The sequence below is a fragment of the Pseudopodoces humilis genome, chromosome 15, assembly GCF_049639895.1.
Source record: "Pseudopodoces humilis isolate 2021_Gansu_Grassland_sample_001 chromosome 15, ASM4963989v1, whole genome shotgun sequence".
Lineage (NCBI taxonomy): Eukaryota > Metazoa > Chordata > Aves > Passeriformes > Paridae > Pseudopodoces > Pseudopodoces humilis.
The window spans coordinates 5,303,549-5,319,949 of NC_142214.1; the positions used below are offsets into that span (position 1 = coordinate 5,303,549).

The 16,401-nt window shown below is 63.1% G+C and overlaps 2 protein-coding genes across 3 annotated transcripts; both read left to right on the forward strand.

The window, feature by feature from the left end:
* Positions 1–1,137: 1,137 nt before the first annotated feature.
* On the forward strand, positions 1,138–9,762 carry LOC102101537 (phosphatidylinositol 3,4,5-trisphosphate 5-phosphatase 2-like). 2 transcript variants are annotated; one of them, XM_005526235.3, is made up of 26 exons: positions 1,138–1,396; positions 1,550–1,952; positions 2,846–2,909; positions 3,474–3,606; positions 3,685–3,802; positions 3,881–4,018; positions 4,150–4,237; positions 4,359–4,445; positions 4,574–4,681; positions 4,770–4,884; positions 5,058–5,164; positions 5,359–5,461; positions 5,872–6,068; positions 6,328–6,445; positions 6,554–6,650; positions 6,813–6,951; positions 7,029–7,128; positions 7,409–7,497; positions 7,580–7,661; positions 7,751–7,840; positions 7,923–8,039; positions 8,114–8,202; positions 8,361–8,448; positions 8,654–8,809; positions 8,918–8,999; positions 9,078–9,762. In XM_005526235.3, the coding sequence occupies exons 2-26, from the start codon at positions 1,816–1,818 to the stop codon at positions 9,607–9,609; spliced, it is 3,174 nt and encodes a 1,057-aa protein (XP_005526292.2). In that variant the 5' UTR covers positions 1,138–1,396; positions 1,550–1,815; the 3' UTR covers positions 9,610–9,762. The 2 variants fall into 2 exon arrangements, with proteins under 2 accessions (XP_005526292.2, XP_087918688.1); XM_088062562.1 differs by lacking the exon at positions 1,138–1,396 and having other exon boundaries at positions 1,816–1,952; positions 3,284–3,606.
* Positions 9,763–10,433: 671 nt separating this feature from the next.
* Positions 10,434–16,324, forward strand: P2RY4 (pyrimidinergic receptor P2Y4). The gene is made up of 2 exons (XM_005526236.2): positions 10,434–10,743; positions 14,196–16,324. Exon 2 carries the CDS (start codon positions 14,212–14,214, stop codon positions 15,334–15,336), a length of 1,125 nt encoding a protein of 374 aa, XP_005526293.1. The 5' UTR covers positions 10,434–10,743; positions 14,196–14,211; the 3' UTR covers positions 15,337–16,324.
* Positions 16,325–16,401: the final 77 nt, after the last annotated feature.

Here is a 16,401-nt window from a genome sequence, read left to right on the forward strand (position 1 = left end):
CAGAGCAGGCACTGCTGATTTCCCAAAGCCCCTCAGAGCTCCAGGTCTTCCTCCCCTGATCCGGATTAAGCGGCATGGATGGCATTAATCGGGAGACAGGCACCTCCACGCCTGCCAGGAATTACTGCCGTGCTGTTAAGTAACGGGAGGGAGCAGCACTGGTGGGCCCGGGGCTCCGGCAGGATGGCTGTCTCCAGCCCCACACAAAACTGCCACCCCTGTGTCCCCACGGCAGGGGCTGGGCAGAGCAGCACCCGCTGCTGTGTGCCCAGAGCACCAGCCCAAAATCAGCTGGGTGGCCCAGCTTCTCACCGGCCCGGCCACGGGTTCCTCCTGAGGCTCTCCAGGAGGAAGCCTTGTACGGGGTTTTGGCACATCTCTGTTGGAGGGCCGGGGCACGAGGTGGGGGGAACAGCCCCTCAGCGTTGGCCCAGGGCTGCAGGGATGTGCACTGGTGCCAAAGGTGGGGAACATGCCAGGAGCGTGGCTCGGGACAGCGCTCCATCCTCATCCTCCTCCAGCAGGAATCTGCTTCTCCATCTATCCCCTGAGAAGCCCTGAAGCTGCCAGACACTTGGACAGCAGACGGTGGCTGCTGCTCATCTGTAATTAATTGCTGCTAATCACCCTGGCAGCTCGAGCTGTGTGGGCTCGCTGCCTTCCGGCCACGAGGAGCAAAAAAACCTCTGGAGCTGCTGTGCTGTCCGAACCCTGCCCTGCTGAGAGAAGTCTCCCTCCTTCCCGACTCCTTCCCGGGAGTCCCTGAACCCAAATTCCCTCCCGCCGGCAGGCAGGGCGCACACAGGTGAGGTGACACGAGTGTCACTGTGGCTCCGACTCTCTGTGCCAAGGGCAGAGCTCGGCCCCAGCGCGGGCAGCAGGTCCCCAGGAGCGGACAGTTCTGCCCAAACATATTTCAGGGGCTTTCTGCCATCCTGCACCCCTGGCAGCGCCTTCTCGCAGGGTTCTGCCCATCCCGCATTGCCGAGGGGGATGCGGAGGGAGCAGGTGGGGGCAGAGCGCGCTGCGGGAGTGTCCCCGCTGTCCCCGCTGTCCCCGCCGTGCCGAGCCCCGGTGGCGGGGCTGGAGGAGGAGCGAGGAGGCCGCTCCCGGGGCTGGGGAGAGCGGGGCGCACGGAAGGAGGAAGAAGAGAGAGCGCGGTGGCAGCACAGCAACAGCGGGCGGGGAGAGCCGGCCCGAGGGTCGGGAACCGAGGGCATCGCGGTGGGCACTGCGTGACCCCGAGCTGCCGCCCCCATGGGCAGCCTGACCCAGCGGGGCAAGCCCAGCAGCATCACGGCTCCGCTGCCGCTCGGCTGAGCCCCAAAAGCTCAGCTCGCTGCCCACAGCAGCCCACAAGAGCCACGGGAGCCCCGCACGGAGTCTGTGAGGGACGGTGAGTGTGTCGGGTGAGGCCGGACCCCTGAGTGCCACCAGCATGGCCTGTCCTCGCCGTGCACCGAGGCAGGATGGTGGCCCAGGGCAACTTTTCCTGTGACCCCCCGGCAGGAGAGATGCGCTCGCTGATCTGCCCCTGTGTTCCCTGCAGGCTGATTATCCGAACCCCCAGCCTCCAGCAGCTGCCCCCCGGTGGTTTTGCCAAGCTGCCTGGCAGCAGGGTCCCCCGTTCCCGCCACCGTCACCTCGGTGGCTCCCTGTTACCCGCCGGGACCTGCAACCAGCACCACGCTCGGGTACCGGGGGCCCGGTGTCCCCACGCCACTCCCTCCTTCACCCACCCCAGCAGCCCCCGTGAGCGCCAGCAGCCCCTGCTGAGCTGGATGTGCGGCCGGGACGGGGACTCGGCTCGGCAGGATGGCGGCAGCAGGGTGGTACCACCGCGACATCAGCCAGGTGGTGGCCGAGGAGCTGCTGGCCAAGGCTGGGCGGGACGGCTCCTTCCTGGTGCGGGACAGCGAGTCCGTGAAGGGGGCGTTTGCCCTGTGCCTCCTGTGAGTCCTTGCCCTGCCTCTGCCTCTCCCCTGCTCCTGTCTCCTGCCCCTTGCCTGCCCCCCTCTGTGCCTCTCCCTGCTCCAGGCACTGCCAAAACCTCATGAAAGAGCCTTCTACAGGGATGCGAGCGGGGTGAGCGGGGTGGCAGCTCCCTGAAGCCGGGATTTGGAGTGATCCCCTGATCAGGGAAGTGGAGGGGTGTCCCTGGGAGCAGGATGAAGGCTGGGCCCACAGCTCTGCCCAGCACCATGGCTGCTGAATGGATCCAGGGCCCACTGAGCTGTTTTGGGCTACCTGTCAGGCTTTCAACATCTCCTATGCTGGGGCTTTGGGGCTACGGTCCCCAACATGGGGCCTCTTGCCATGCCCACACATGGAACCAGGTGTGCAGGCCCTGAGAGGACAACTGCCTGCACCCTTCCTGCTGCCTGCACCCTTCCTGCCTGCTTGTCACACATCTGTGTGGGCAGATTTGGCAGGATGCACCCCCTTTCCTTCACTGGCCTGGCCCTTTGTGTGGGACAAATCACAAATTTGGGCACTGGGGGTGTGGAGCACGAGCCAGAATCCAGGCACAGGATGGTGGCATGGGCAGGGATTGCAGTGGCCCCACAGGCAGCATGGCAAAGGCTCTGTCTGACCAAAATCCAGGGCGCTGTGGGTACCCCAGTGAGCACTGGTGGAGTCATGGCTGCCCCGTGTTGTTTGAAAGGAGGGGCACACTGCACATCCTCCCACAGACCCCGAGCTGAGGGTGATGATTTATTTCTAGAAATGCTCGCTCAGTTCCTCTCTCTGCAGAGGACGTGGGGTGTTTGTCTCAGGGCTGGGCCCCCAGCGCTGCCACGGTGCCCTGGGCAGTGGAACGGGGCCCCTCACCTGCTCTCTCCAGGTTCCAGAGACACGTCTACACCTACCGCATCCTCCCCGATGATGAGGGGCTGCTCTCCGTGCAGGTGGGTGCACCCCCTGCCCTGGGCGGTGCCTCGGGGCTGGGCGTGGGCAGGATGCAGCTGTGCAGGGCCCGGGGTGCTCATCCCCCTCCCCGGTGAGGTGGCATCAGCCTGCGGTTTGTTTTCTGCATGAGCTGCAGGATGTAGGCACCCTGCAGCCCCTCCAGCTCGGGCCCCCCCTTCAGCACGACTGCATCCTGACACTGTCCCCTCCTGCCACGCACCCTGTCACAGCCTGGCCACACAGAGCCAGCCCCATAGTCCCCACGAGGTCTGTCCTGCCCTCACTTCCATGTCCCCTCAAGGTTTCTCCCGGTACCCAGCTCTCTGCAGCTGCCCTTTCTGCCCCCTAAAAAGATCATCCTGGGTGTCCACAGGGAGAATCCCTGTCTGCTGAAGGAGGCTGATGTCTCTCCACGCTCCTCACCCTATGGGTCCGGTGTCCAGCTGGCCCTTCCAACTCACCACGGGCACATTTTGAGGGGCAGACTCACTGGACACAGCAGGCTGGGGCTGCCCTGGCAGAGGAGGGGATGTGATGGTGCTTCCGCTGCTCTGCCTCCCCAGACCATCCAAGGCATCCAAGCCAAGTGTTTCCTCACCCTCCCCGAGCTGATCGGTGCCTACCAGCACCCCAACAACGGGCTGGTGACCCCGCTGCTGCACCCCGTGCACCGGCCGAGGCCGGCCGAGGACTCGGGTGAGCCGGGGAGGGGCCGGGGGCTGTGCCGGGCTGGGAGCGGGGAGGGTCCCGCTGAGCTGCTGACTCTCCCCGCAGACGGGGAGGATGCCCGAGGCTGGGGGCACACGGTGCCGTGTCCCGGAGCTCCTCCCTCCAGCCGGACCCACATCCCGCAGCAGCTGCACCAGAGGCTGCAGGAGCAGGTCCGCAGCAGGTAACGCACCCCTGCCCGCCCCGGGCGATGGGATGGCCACACCCGGGGAGGGGATCTTTATGTCCACCCCTCTTCCAGCCCGGCCAGTGACTTCATGGGCTTCATGGCCGAGTACCTGACCCAGCACGTGCAGGACCTGGAGGCTCTGTGCCACGGGCACCCGCAGCTGCGGCACCTCAGCACCGCGCTCGCCACTGCCTGCCGGGCACTGCACAGGTCAGTGGCTGAAGCGGGGCCACCGCCCGCGGCCACCCACCTTGTCCCCGTCCCCTTTCGGTGGCTGAGTGTCGCCTCAAGGCACGGGAAACGTTCACACCGCCCCTCGCCCGCTCCCTCTTCCCCTGCAGTGAGATCGACTTCACGCTGGCGGGTTTGGAGACCCTGGCCAGGGTGTTCGACCCCCCTGCGTCCCCTCGCAGCCCGGCCAGGGAGCAGGTGAGTGCCCCCACAGTCCCCAGGGACCTCCACATCTTGTGGTGCAGCCCAGACCCACAGCGAGCAATCTGCCAGCCCAGTGCCACCGTGCTGCTCCAAAATCATCCATCCTCCCCTTCAGGGTTTCCTGAGCAGCGATTCAGACCTGGAGCTGCTCCTCCACAAGATCTCCACTGTCAACCACCTCCTCTCTTCGCTGGAGAAGAAGGTGCCTGACCCCAGTCATGGTGCAAGGGGAGGCACAGCTCCCCCTCCCCAAAATTAACCCCTCTGTCAAACCAAGCTCCGCCGGCAGCACAGCCAGGGCTCCCAGCACACTGCCCGTCTCTCTGGCAGGTGCTGAAGTCGCTGCAGGAGATGGTGACAAGGCACAACCTGGCACTGCCCAGCGTGGCCGTGGCCCCCCTGCCAGCTGCCAGGCCCTTGGCCGTGCAGAACTTCGAGGTGAGGCTGGGGACACGGAGGGACCCCGGTGTCACTGCTGGGCAGGGCAGGTGTGGGGACAACTGCAGAGCCACGTCCGTGCGTGCAGGTGAAGGTGGGGAAGTCCCAGCGTGCGGGCCTGACGGTGGATGTGGAGTCGGGGACAGTGACCATCACCAAGCGGGGCAGCGGCTCCCCGGAGGAGGTGATCCCGCAGGATAAAAGTAAGGGGCTGCTGCTCCTGCTGGCTGGCTGTGGGATTCTTTGGGGCTGGAGGGTTCCCTGCCATCGGCCTGATGCCACAGAGATGGGCCACATGCCCTGTCACACCCCAGGCCCTGTCCCACACTGCCCTGTGGTGGGAGGTGGGGGGCCACCGTTGACCCCCGTCATTCAGTCCTGCAGCTGATCAAGTACCAGAGCATGCAGAGCAAGATGAGGCTGGTGTGTGCCCGTGAGAACCAGAAGAACCTGAGCAGGGATTTCATCTTCCCCAGCGCGCGGGTGAGCGGCACTGGCCGTGTCCACGGTGTTTCCAGGGGGAATATGGGACCCTTGGGAATATGGGAAGCAGCAAATCTGTGGTCTCAGGACTGAGACCACCCCTGAAAGCTGGCTCCTACACCTGGGGGTGATGTCCACCTGATCCTGGGGTGCTGTGCCCCACATCTCTCTAAGACACCCTCACCATCCTGCAGAAGCGAGAGGCTTTTTGCCAGCTGCTGCAGCTGATGAAGATCCAGCATTCCAACCTGGATGAGCCTGAGATCATCTCGGTGTATGTTGGGACGTGGAACATGGGTAAGGGGCTAGGAGAAGGTGGCCTTGTCCTGGGAGGTTGTTGTGGCTCTTTGTGAGCCTGGCTGGGTTTTGGGAGATGTCTCAAGAAACCTCAGCTCTGAGCTGGTTGTCAGTTTGAGGAAGAGGCTGGAGAAGACCCCAGTCTGGCTGCCATGGGCCGTATCCATCTAGTCATGATCTACTCCCTTGGAGGGTGTTGAGGAGACAGAGGAACAGGGATATCACAAGAGTTCTGGGCTGTAAATCCCAGCAGCAGTCTGAGATGCACACAGCTGATCCATGGGGCTGGCACGCTGCTTCCCACCCCCAGCACCACCCCCAGCAGCTCCTGGAGACAACAGGGCCTGTGCTGGAGGGGAGCTGGGGAGTCTGGCATGTCCCCTCCGTGTGACCCATGTCCCTGCCCGCAGGCAGCACACCTCCACCCCGCTCCCTGGCCTCCTGGCTGACCTCGAGGGGCTTGGGGCGCACGCAGGACGAGACCACGGCCTGCATTCCCCACGACATCTACGTCATTGGCACCCAGGAGAACTCCCTGGGCGACCGCGAGTGGGTCGAGTTCCTCTGCGCCTCCCTCAAGAGCCTCATGGCCATCGACTACAGAGTGGTAACGGGGGGCACAGCCAGGCCCTCGACAGGCCTGGGGGGCTGGATACCAGCAGCCATCACCCCACAGCTCCTACCCCAACCCCCAGATCCTTCCCACACCCCTAATCAGCCCAGGGAACATCCCGTGCCCCACAGACTCCATGAGTGCCGACCCCAGGAGTCAGGGATGGGTTGCTGACCTACCTGCATGTCCAGCCCCCTCCTCCGTGGCCGTGGGGCAGGATGGGGGCCCAGGCTTACCCCCTGCCCCACCACAGGTGGCCCTGCAGTGCCTGTGGAGCATCAAGATCGTGGTGCTGGTGAAGCCGGAGCACCAGCGGCGCATCAGCCACGTCCACACCTCCAGCGTGAAAACCGGGATCGCCAACACGCTGGGTAGGGAGGGGATGGGGCAGGGAGATGACCCCGAGGGAGGGGACAGCCTGAGGGCCAGGACAGGACCTCTGGGCTCCCCCAGAGCTCAGTGGTGGCACATCCCTGCAGGGAACAAGGGAGCTGTGGGCGTCTCCTTCCTTTTCAATGGGACCTCCTTCGGCTTTGTCAATTGCCACCTGGCCTCTGGCAGCGAGAAGACCCACAGGTGATGCAGGGATGGGGAGGATGGGGCTGCCACGGGGCAGGTGGGTGTCTCAGGGGGCTGGAGGAGCCCTGAGGGGCTGCGGGGCTACCCCTGTCCCCAGCTGGCAGGAACAGAATGAGAGTGAGGTGTCCCCCTCATACGGTACTGCTGTCCCCTGTGCAGGCGAAACCAGAACTACAGTGACATCCTGCACTCCCTGGCCCTGGGGGACAAACGGCTGGGGGGCTTCGACCTCACCCTGCGCTTCACCCACCTCTTCTGGTTCGGGGACCTCAACTACCGCCTGGACATGGATGTGCAGGTGGGAGCCTGAGGGGCCAGGCTGGGGACCGCGGGGGGAGAGGAGCCCCGGGGGTCACTGTCCCTTCCCTGCCACAGGACATTCTCACCCACATAGTCAAGAAGGAATTTCAAGCCCTCCTGGCTGTTGACCAGCTCAACCTGGAGCGGGAGAAGAACAAGGTGTTCCTGCGGTTCAGTGAGTGTGGGGACAAGGGCACTGCTCCTCTCGTTGACACAGCAGTGCCAGGGTCCCCATGGCCCTCCCCTGTGTCACCCCCAGCTCTTGGGGGGACCCTCTCCTGGCACAGCCCTGCACAAAGTGCCCAGAGCCTGGGGTGCCTTGGCATGCTCAGGGCCAGCTGTGGCCAGGCATGGCTGTGCCAGCCATTGGTGTGAGCCTCCCGTGGGGACCATGATACCCCGTGGGGACAGGCAGGAACCGTGTCCCACGTGCCACTGGCGTGTCCTGATTCCAGGTGAGAGTGACATCTCCTTCCCTCCCACGTACCGCTACGAGCGGGGCACCCGGGACACCTACGTGTGGCAGAAGTCCAAGCCCACGGGGGTGAGTTCCAGAGGCTTCCCTCCAAGCAGGACACTCTGGGGACAGGGACAGCCACTGAACCAGCTGCTTTCCCTATTTCTAGATGCGGATCAATGTCCCCTCGTGGTGTGACCGCATCCTGTGGAAGTCACACCCAGAGACCCATGTGATCTGTAACTCCTACGGTGAGTGAGACCCCGTGGACAGAGCAGCCAGGGGTGGCCAGGACCCCGGAGCTTGGGGACCATCCACAGCTGCCCCTCCTGCCACCCAGGCTGCACTGATGACATCTTGACCAGTGACCACTCGCCTGTCTTTGCCTCCTTTGAGGTGGGAGTGACATCGCAGTTTGTGCCCAAGGAGGGTAAGGGTTGAGGTCTGTCACCCCTAGGGTCGGATTTGGGGTGAGCCCTGGCACACCCTGACCTGCCAGGACCTTCCTACAGCTCCCGGCTCCAGCCCCGAGGCGCTGGCCTGCATCGAGTGGGAGAGCATTGAGGTGATCCTGAAAACCACCAGCCGCAGCAAGTGCTACATCGAGTTCCACTCCTACTGCCTGGAGGGTGAGGGGTGCTGGAGGGGGGCTCTGGGGGTGACCTAACGTGGCTGGAGCTGTGTGCCCCTCTGTCCCCCCCAGAGGTGCAGCGGAGTGAGGAGAACACCTCCCAGAGCTGTGACATCCCTGGATTCCTCAAGCTGCTCTGGTCCTCCAAACATCTGCCTGTGGTGCGCAGCCCCGGAGCATCCTCATCCCCATCCCTGCCCCTGGCTCTGTACCCTGAGCCCCAAGGGGAGCTGGAGCTGTCACCATCCCCCCAAGACAGAGCCCCCCTGCACCCCCTACCCTGTGGCAGCCCCCACGAGCCCCCCTTCTCTGTGCACAGCTGAACCCCATCCTGCCCGACCTGGAGTACCTGGGGGACCAGCACCTGCTCCTCAGCATCAAGGCCGTGGAGAGCTGCGAGTCCTACGGTACGTGGGGTTGGTGACACTGGGGCCACCACGGCGGCATGGGGGTGCCAGGCACAGCCCCCCAGGTTACAGCCTGCTGGCTGTGAGGTTGGTAGCTGGAGCTTGACAGGAGGAATCCTGGCACCCACCGTGCTCCGGGTGCTGCTGCTCACGGGGGGCTCCCGTGTCCCCCGAGCCCCAGGGGCTGCTGACGTTGTGCCCGCAGGCGAGTGCTGCCTCGCCCTGAGGTCAGCGATCGGCACCACGGCGCAGCAGTTCGAGACATTCCTGTTCCACCGTGGCGAGGAGACGGGCTCCGTGCGCGGCCGGATGCGGGTCCGGGTGCCCCGGGGCCGGTGCGGCACCCGCGAGAGGCTCTACGGTAACGGCGGCGCACGCAGCCCCTCCCGGTGCCCTCGGGGACATCCTGGGCCACGTTGCCCTCTGGTCCCCGGCCGTGGAGTGAGGCCAGACCTCGCTGCCTTGGCAGAGTGGATCAGCTTTGAGGAGGAGGATGCTGAGCCGGCGGCAGAGCCCCCGATGTGCCCCAAGCTACCCCCGCAGCGCCTCAGGTAGCCCCGGTGGGCTGAGCCGTGCCGGAGCCCCAGAGCGGGGGGATGCTGAGCCCTTTCCTTCTCTGTGCTTGGCAGGAGCCGCCCCCGCAGCCTCCCGGAGCCGGCCACCGGCTACACCAACCCCGCTTACTTCATCTTCGAGGGAGTGCCCAACACGTGCCCCCCGGCCCCCGGAGGAGCCCCCAGGAAGCAGGAAGAGCGCCCGGTCGCGGCCCAGCCGTGCTGGAGCCCCGCTGGAGCGCGGGTCCCGCTGCCCTCAGAGGAGGAGCCGTGGTGTGGCCGGCCCCGCTGTGGGCCACCGAGCCCTTCCCGTGGGCACCCACTCAGCCCCTCTAGAGCCGGCCACCACAAGAGACCCAAGTCGGCCGTCCTGACGAGGGACACGGTGGGGCTGGGCGACTGCTCGCTGTACGGGGCCACTCAGCTGGACCAGGTGTCACCGCAGCTTAGCGGGGACAGACTGCGCCAGAGCCACCGCGTCCTGGAGCCGCCACCGCGGCCCTGCCGGGAAGCGCCGAGACCACTCGGGAAGCGGGGAGCGCCCGATGCTTCGGCCCTGGAGGCTCAGCCTCCTCCGCCCGCCGAGCCGCAGCCTGCCAGGATGTAGCGACAGCCAGCCCTGTGCACCCTCGTGCCCTGGGCAGCTGCTCCCTCCTGCTCAGCCGCTGTTCCCGGAGGGATTTCCCTTCAGCCCAGCTCCCGAGGCCGCTGCGCTGGTTCCCTTTGCTGTCACTGTCCAGAATAAAGTGTCAGCCCCGCGTGCGTGTTTCCGCACCTGGTTCTGCGAAAGGGCAAGGAGAAAAAGAGTCAGGTGGGGAAAACACCGGCTCCCGGTGTCCTGGATGTTCCAAAGTGTTGTCCCCAACCTTTCCCCGTTCCATGGGAACCCTGCGCACCCCAGCCCTCGAGGCTGCCCTTGCAGCTGCCGGGTGTCTCAGCCCTTGACCCCCTCGCTCTGCTCTGCCTAGCACAGGGAGCGGGTTCCCCAAAAAACCCCGATCCCGCAGTGTCCCGGCTGCGCGACACGCGAGGCGGCCCCGGTTTTGGGAACACGATGCCCGGGCTGGCCTCAAGATGGCAGTGGCCACCTTTGTCCTCAGGATCGCCCCGCAGGGCTGGGGGAACTGCGGGACCCCGACACCCACCGGGCAGGGGGGGCTGCCCTGGGGCGGGAGGGGGGCCACGGGCCCCAGGGGTGGGGGCTGTGATCCTCGTGGCTGAGGGACTGTGATCCCCTGAGTGAGGGGCCGCGGTCCCCATGGGCAGGGGGACACAAGCCAGGAGTGAGGGACTATGGACCTGGTGGTTGAGTGACCATGGTCCCCATGGGTGGAGAGATGTGGTGGCTATGGGTGGGGGGACACGGTGCCCATGGGTGAGGGGCTATGCCCTGGTGGTTGAGGGGCCATGGTGCCCCTGGGGAAAGGGCTGTGACACCATGGGAGAGGCCGCTGTGCCCCATGTCCGGGGGCTGCAGGTGGCCCAAAGGCTGCGAGAGCAACAGAGGGATGGGAGCTCAGTGGGGCTGAGCCCTGCGGCAGCTCCTGCCTCCGCCTCCGCCCGCCTCCAGCCCTGCCTTCCCTGGGCACTTTGTTCCCGGTCCCGGTAAGCGGGAGCGGGCACACTGAGCACGGCAGGGCACGGCCAGCGCCGCCCGCAGCCCCCCGGCATGGCCCCGTCCCGCGAGGGGAACAGGCTCTCCCCGTGGGGGCCCCACTCCTGAGAGCTCCCAGGTGTGCAGGTGAGCTGGGGCAACCCCTGTTTGGTGACAGCTGGGACAGCCCTGCCATGGTCACACAGTCCCAGCTGGGCTCCGGGGTGAGGGGCAGAGGTGGGATCCGCAGGGCTGGATGGGTGCAGGGTGGGGCCCAGCCACTTCTCACTGTCCCTCCTCCACCCCAGTTCCCTCTGGACATCCTCCTCTCTAACATGCCACCTCCTCCTCTGTCACTGAGGCCTTCATGCTTCCCAGTGTGGCCCCCTCCTCTCCTTCATCCTCCTCTCCTTCATCCTCCTTTCCTTCATCCTCCTCTCCATCCCCCAAATCTCCATCTCCTCGTGGGTTGAAGCTGCTCTGCTGCTGCCGTGGCTCAGCCTGACACTCTGGGCTCCTGCCTGTTCCCAACGAGGTGAGGGACAGGGACAGCCCAGCAAGGGTGGAAGGGAACCCTCATCCCACCCTGCCCAGGGTCACCTCGGGGCAGGGGATGGGGTGGACAGCAAGGGAAACACCCAGCCCCACTTGTGTCCCTGGGGAGGTGTCCTGGCAGAGCATGCCTTGGCTGCTCTTCCAGGCGAAGGGAAGGATTGGAATTAGGTCACATCCCCTTGTGCCGGGGCTTTGGCTGCACCAGCCACGTGGGGATTAGGGACAAGGGTCCTTCTGCAGGATGTTTTGCATAATTCTCCTTGTTTTGCAATTTCCAAGGGCTTTGGCAAGCAGAAAAGCCCTGTTTTTCCCATGTTCCAGCAGCAGCCAGTCCCAGGCTCACCCATCCCTTGGCAGCTGCTCCAAAATCTGCTCTCACCTCCCCTCTCCACGCTCCTGCCTACTGCTCCATGATCCCAACACCATGATTCCCATCCTGTCCCACCAGCAGGCATTTGGCTCCAGAGCAGAATCTGCTTTGGTGTTGTCCCACTCCTTCATTTTACTGGAGCCTTTCCAACACCTCCATGAATCTCCAGGGCTGGGGGAACCCTCAGATCCCACCAGGATTGGTGCTGTCAGCAGGGCCAAAGGACGGTTCTGGCTTGGGCACCTCTGCAGGACCAGGAGCCAGGGAAAAGCTGCCAATCTGGTGGCCAAGAACATCACGTGCCTTCAACGTGTGTCCCCTGCCCCTTACCACTGGCCCATGGCTATTGCTGCATTTTTCAGGGCCCCTTGTTGCTTCCTAGAGAAAACCAGAGGCCATTCCAAAGGCACAATCCCTGGGGGATGTGCCTGCCATGGGCAAGGGATTCTGCAGCATTCCTTGTACATCCTCAAAACGGGCAGAACAAGAGCATCACCTCTTCCTGCAGCCCCTTCCATCTCCCTGCTCCACATCCTTTCCCTGCAGCCCCTTCCATCTCCCTGCTCCAACAATCAGTGCCAGCTCCTGGCTCACACCTCAATCTCTCCTCAAAAGCCCACGGCCAAGGATAGTTTTGCTAGGAATGTCAGCAAGGAATAGGAGTGGGGCTGGTGGTGATGTGTCCTCAGGCTAGACTGATGTGATTCAGTAATTTCAACCACTGATTTTGGTCATGATGATGCTGAGGAAGCAAGAATCCTGTTAAAATATAACTTTCCAAATGTCATCTTCTGCATTTCTATATTTCGGTGGTTATCCTCAAAGGAATGTGCTTGGGAATGGTTAAATCCCACTGCTGACTGTGCTCAGGCTGTATCAGCTGCCAGAAGCCAGGTGCCTGTGCTCTCCTCTGAGCAGTCCACAGCTGCTCAGGATTTTTCCTTATTCATGTTTCACACTTGATTATTAACTTTTATTTACTGTCTTTCCCATATCTTAATTGGTTGGTGACCTGTGTCATGCGCACTGATTTTGGACAGTGAACCTGCGGCAGCTCTGCTCTAGGCTCAGGGCTTTGTGCTCCTTCACACTCGGAGTTTGGAAGAGGAAACTGAATCTCCTGGTCCCTCATGTCCCCAGCAGCTTGGGGACACGTGGCTGCTGGGCCAGGACCACCACTGGCACCTCGTTCGCAGGCTCAGGCTTTCCTATCACCTGATTTCCCTCCTGGTTCTGGGAAAACAATCCAAGTTCTCCCCACTGTTAATGTTTGATCAGGATCTGCCTGTTGCTCTCTGAACTCATCTCTGCAATAAAGGCGGGAGCTGTGGCGGGCCAGGAGCCGCAGGGTGTTGGATGTGGGCCCGGAGCTCAGCCCGCAACTCAAACAGAGCCCTGGGAGCACGGCTGGAGGGGCCCCCACTGTCCCATCTGCCTGTGAGTCATTTATGGGCATCTCTGTCAACCTCAGGTGTCTCTCCAGGCAGGGCGTGGCAGGGATGATCCCACAGATACACCCTATGAGATATTCCTGCTGGGAGAAGCCTGCACATCCTCAGGGCAAAGGGAAACAGGACAGGGATGATGAGGGATGAGGGATGAAGAAGGCCGAGAGGATGTGTCCTTCCACCTTGTAGCACCAGCTCCAGCTAATGTTCCTCCCTGAGCCCCAGGTCCTCCCCTGTCCTGGTGCCCATCACCTCCGGGGTGAGCTCTGGACAAAAGGAATTGGAGATGTTCCCGCATTCCCTTCATCAAACATGGCTTTGGCTACACCCTCATCTCCACCAGCAGCACAGCAGCTCCTGCTCCCAGGTTACTTATCCAGTCATCCATCCTCCTTTGGAGGAATCATTTCACCAGGTATGGTGGAGGGTGACCCTCACTGGTCCCTTGCTGGACACCACAGTGGTGGCAGACCCTTCCTTTTCCCTCGAGACAAGAGTTCTGAACTTTGACAGTTTGTCCTCATGCCAACTTCCCACAGATCCCAGCCTTTGATCCTAGCACGGCACAGGAGGAAACGTCCTGCCCGCCTTGTGAACTTGAGCTGGGACTTGGCTCTGGCAGTTCCTCTCCGCAGGGCTTAGCTCATCCCTTCCCTACAGACAACACCCGGCAGCCAGTGGCTCCTCGCTGTCCGGGGACACTCTCTCCCAAAGGCTGCTGTAACAGCCTCCCCAGGATTTCTCTGGGCCACACCACTCCCCTAGACGAGCCTTTCTTCTCCTCCCAACTTTCTTCTCCCAAGGAGCCCTCTGGGAGCAGCAGAATTGTCAGGATGGTGCCAATTAGGCTGAGGCAGCTTCCAAGAGGCTGCTCTGGCCCCGGCCGGGGGCTGCTGGCGCTCATCAAGGTCTCGTTGTTTGGAGGCCGTGGGGCTCTGTCCCCGATGTGGGGCTCTGTCCCCTGCCATCACTGTGCCGGCTCAAAGGGCTGATTAATGGGTAATTAATGGGTGATTAATGGGTGTCAGTGCAGGGGCTGCGGAAGGGAGGCTACCCCCGGCTCCCCACAGGCCCGAACGCGCGAGCTGAGAAAAACCAGAGAACCATCAAAGTGGCCGGAGCTTCTGGAGGGGGAGAAAATCTGGCAGCTTTGGCTCCCTTCCACGCTTCGTGCCTGACAATGGTCAGGATCAGTGACTAGTGTGCTTTTATGAACTGCTCCCTAGGTCTGGCTGGCACAACATGGCCACTCCAGTGAGGATGTTCCCAGTTTCCCTGTGGACACTGACGCCCGCTCCCTGGCCAGGAGGGAACACCACAGAAGCACCTGAGGCAAAGTGTGTCTTCGACGAAGAGTTCAAGTTCATCCTGCTGCCCGTCTCCTACGGCATCGTCTTTGTGGTGGGACTGCCCCTCAACTCCTGGGCCCTGTGGATGTTCATCTCCAGGATGAGGCCCTGGAACGCCACCACCACCTACATGGTCAACCTGGCCCTCTCGGACACGCTCTACGTCCTGTCTCTGCCCACCCTGGTCTATTATTACGCCGACCGCAACAATTGGCCCTTTGGGACGGGGCTCTGCAAGTTCGTGCGCTTCCTCTTCTACGCCAACCTCTACAGCAGCATCCTCTTCCTCACGTGCATCAGCGTGCACCGCTACATGGGCATCTGCCACCCCATCCGCTCCCTCAAGTGGGTCAAGACCAAGCACGCCCGCATCATCTGCGTGGCCGCCTGGCTCGTGGTCACCATCTGCCTCATCCCCAACCTCATCTTCGTCACCACCAGCTCCAAGGGCAACATCACCCTGTGCCACGACACCACCAAGCCTGAGGATTTCGACCACTACGTGCACTACAGCTCCTCCATCATGGCCCTGCTCTTCGGGGTGCCCTTCCTGGTCATCGTCGTGTGCTACTGCCTGATGGCCAAGCGGCTCTGCAAGTCCAGCTTCTCCAGCCCCGGCCTCCGGATGCCCTCCTACAAGAGGCGCTCCATCAAGATGATCATTGTGGTGCTCGCAGTCTTTGCCATCTGCTTCGTGCCCTTCCACATCACCCGCACCCTCTACTACACCTCCCGCTACTTCCAGGCCGACTGCCGGACCCTCAACATCATCAACTTCACCTACAAGATCACGCGGCCCCTGGCCAGCATCAACAGCTGCCTCGATCCCATCCTGTACTTCATGGCTGGGGACAAGTACCGGGGCTGGCTGCGCCGCAGGGCCGCCCAGCGCCTCCGGCCCATGCCCACGCTGGACCTGGCCCTGGTGTCACCCTTCACAGACAATGGCACAGATGGCAGCCACACGGCCAGCGCCACCCGAGGCACCGGGACCGCGCGCAGCGGAGGCAGGTGCTGAGGGCGTTCCGGAGCCTCAGCCCAGGACTCCAGGAGCTGCAGCCCCTCGGGGCTCCCTGTGGGCACTCTCAAGTCCCCAGAGCTGAGCTGTCCCTGCCCAGCCCTTCAGGGCTGAGGGCTGGAGTCCACAGGTTTGTCCCAGCCCTGCCCTGGGGGGCCATGGGAGGAGGGTGCTGGTGCTGGTCAGGGCAGGAGAGCCACGGGGCACTCATGGGAATGGGAAGGACACTGAGGAGGCTCTTTTGGGGCAGCAGGCTGGTGTTCCATCCCTGGCACTCCTGTGGACACATGGGGCTGACAAGTCACTAAAGAGAAGGGACACTGGTGCCTCCCTGGGCACAGCTCTTCCAGATGGCTCAGTGGTGACATGCGGGGACCAGACTGAACCTGGGGACAGAGCCCACGCTGGGTGGGTTCTTAGAGATGTCCCTATCACACTGCTGGCCTTGGCAGAGGGGGACTGACATGGCCTGGGGCACTTGCTGCCCACAACCCCCAATAAAGCCCCTCCTCCTCTCTACACGCAGGCCTGTTTCTCCCTGCAGCATAAGGAAGAAGGACAAGACAATCACTCTCACCCCAGAGAAAATCCACTGGGGCAGGCCTGGAGGGACGAGCCGGAGCTCCCGTGGTGACAGGAAGGTTCTTGGGATTTTCCCTTTGTGGGTGTTTGCTCCTCAAATGTTTACCCAGCCCTTTTGTTTGACCAAGTGCCTGCGCAGAGCAGTGCTCTGAGATTGCTATCAGTGCTGTTGACTCTCCCACACCAGCCTGGCAGGGATGGGACAGGGACAGGGCTGTCCCCACTCCAAGAGCCCCGGGAGGGGCTGTCCCCATCACTTCTTGCAAGTCCTGCCTAAGAAAGGGGCACCCAGAGCATCACTGGGTTGTCACACGCCAGCCACTGCACCAGGCACGCACAGCCAAGTCCCACAGGAGCTGCCCAGGGGAAGGAGAGGGCCCCAGGGATGGCTCATCCCAGCCCCATATCCCTGTCCTACCCAGACAGACCCTCACTCACCACTGAGCCGGGAGCAGGAGACCTCCCTCCTGAGGCCACTTAAAC

Bases quoted from the DNA above. Each gene is read 5' to 3' on its own strand.
- LOC102101537 (XM_088062562.1), top strand. From the start codon at position 2,884: ATGATGAGGGGCTGCTCTCCGTGCAG. The intron at 3,803-3,880 runs GTAACGCACCCC...CCCCTCTTCCAG, and splicing joins CAGGAGCAGGTCCGCAGCAG to CCCGGCCAGTGACTTCATGG. The intron at 6,069-6,327 runs GTAACGGGGGGC...GCCCCACCACAG, and splicing joins TGGCCATCGACTACAGAGTG to GTGGCCCTGCAGTGCCTGTG.
- P2RY4 (XM_005526236.2), top strand. From the start codon at position 14,212: ATGGCCACTCCAGTGAGGATGTTCCCAGTTTCCCTGTGGACACTGACG.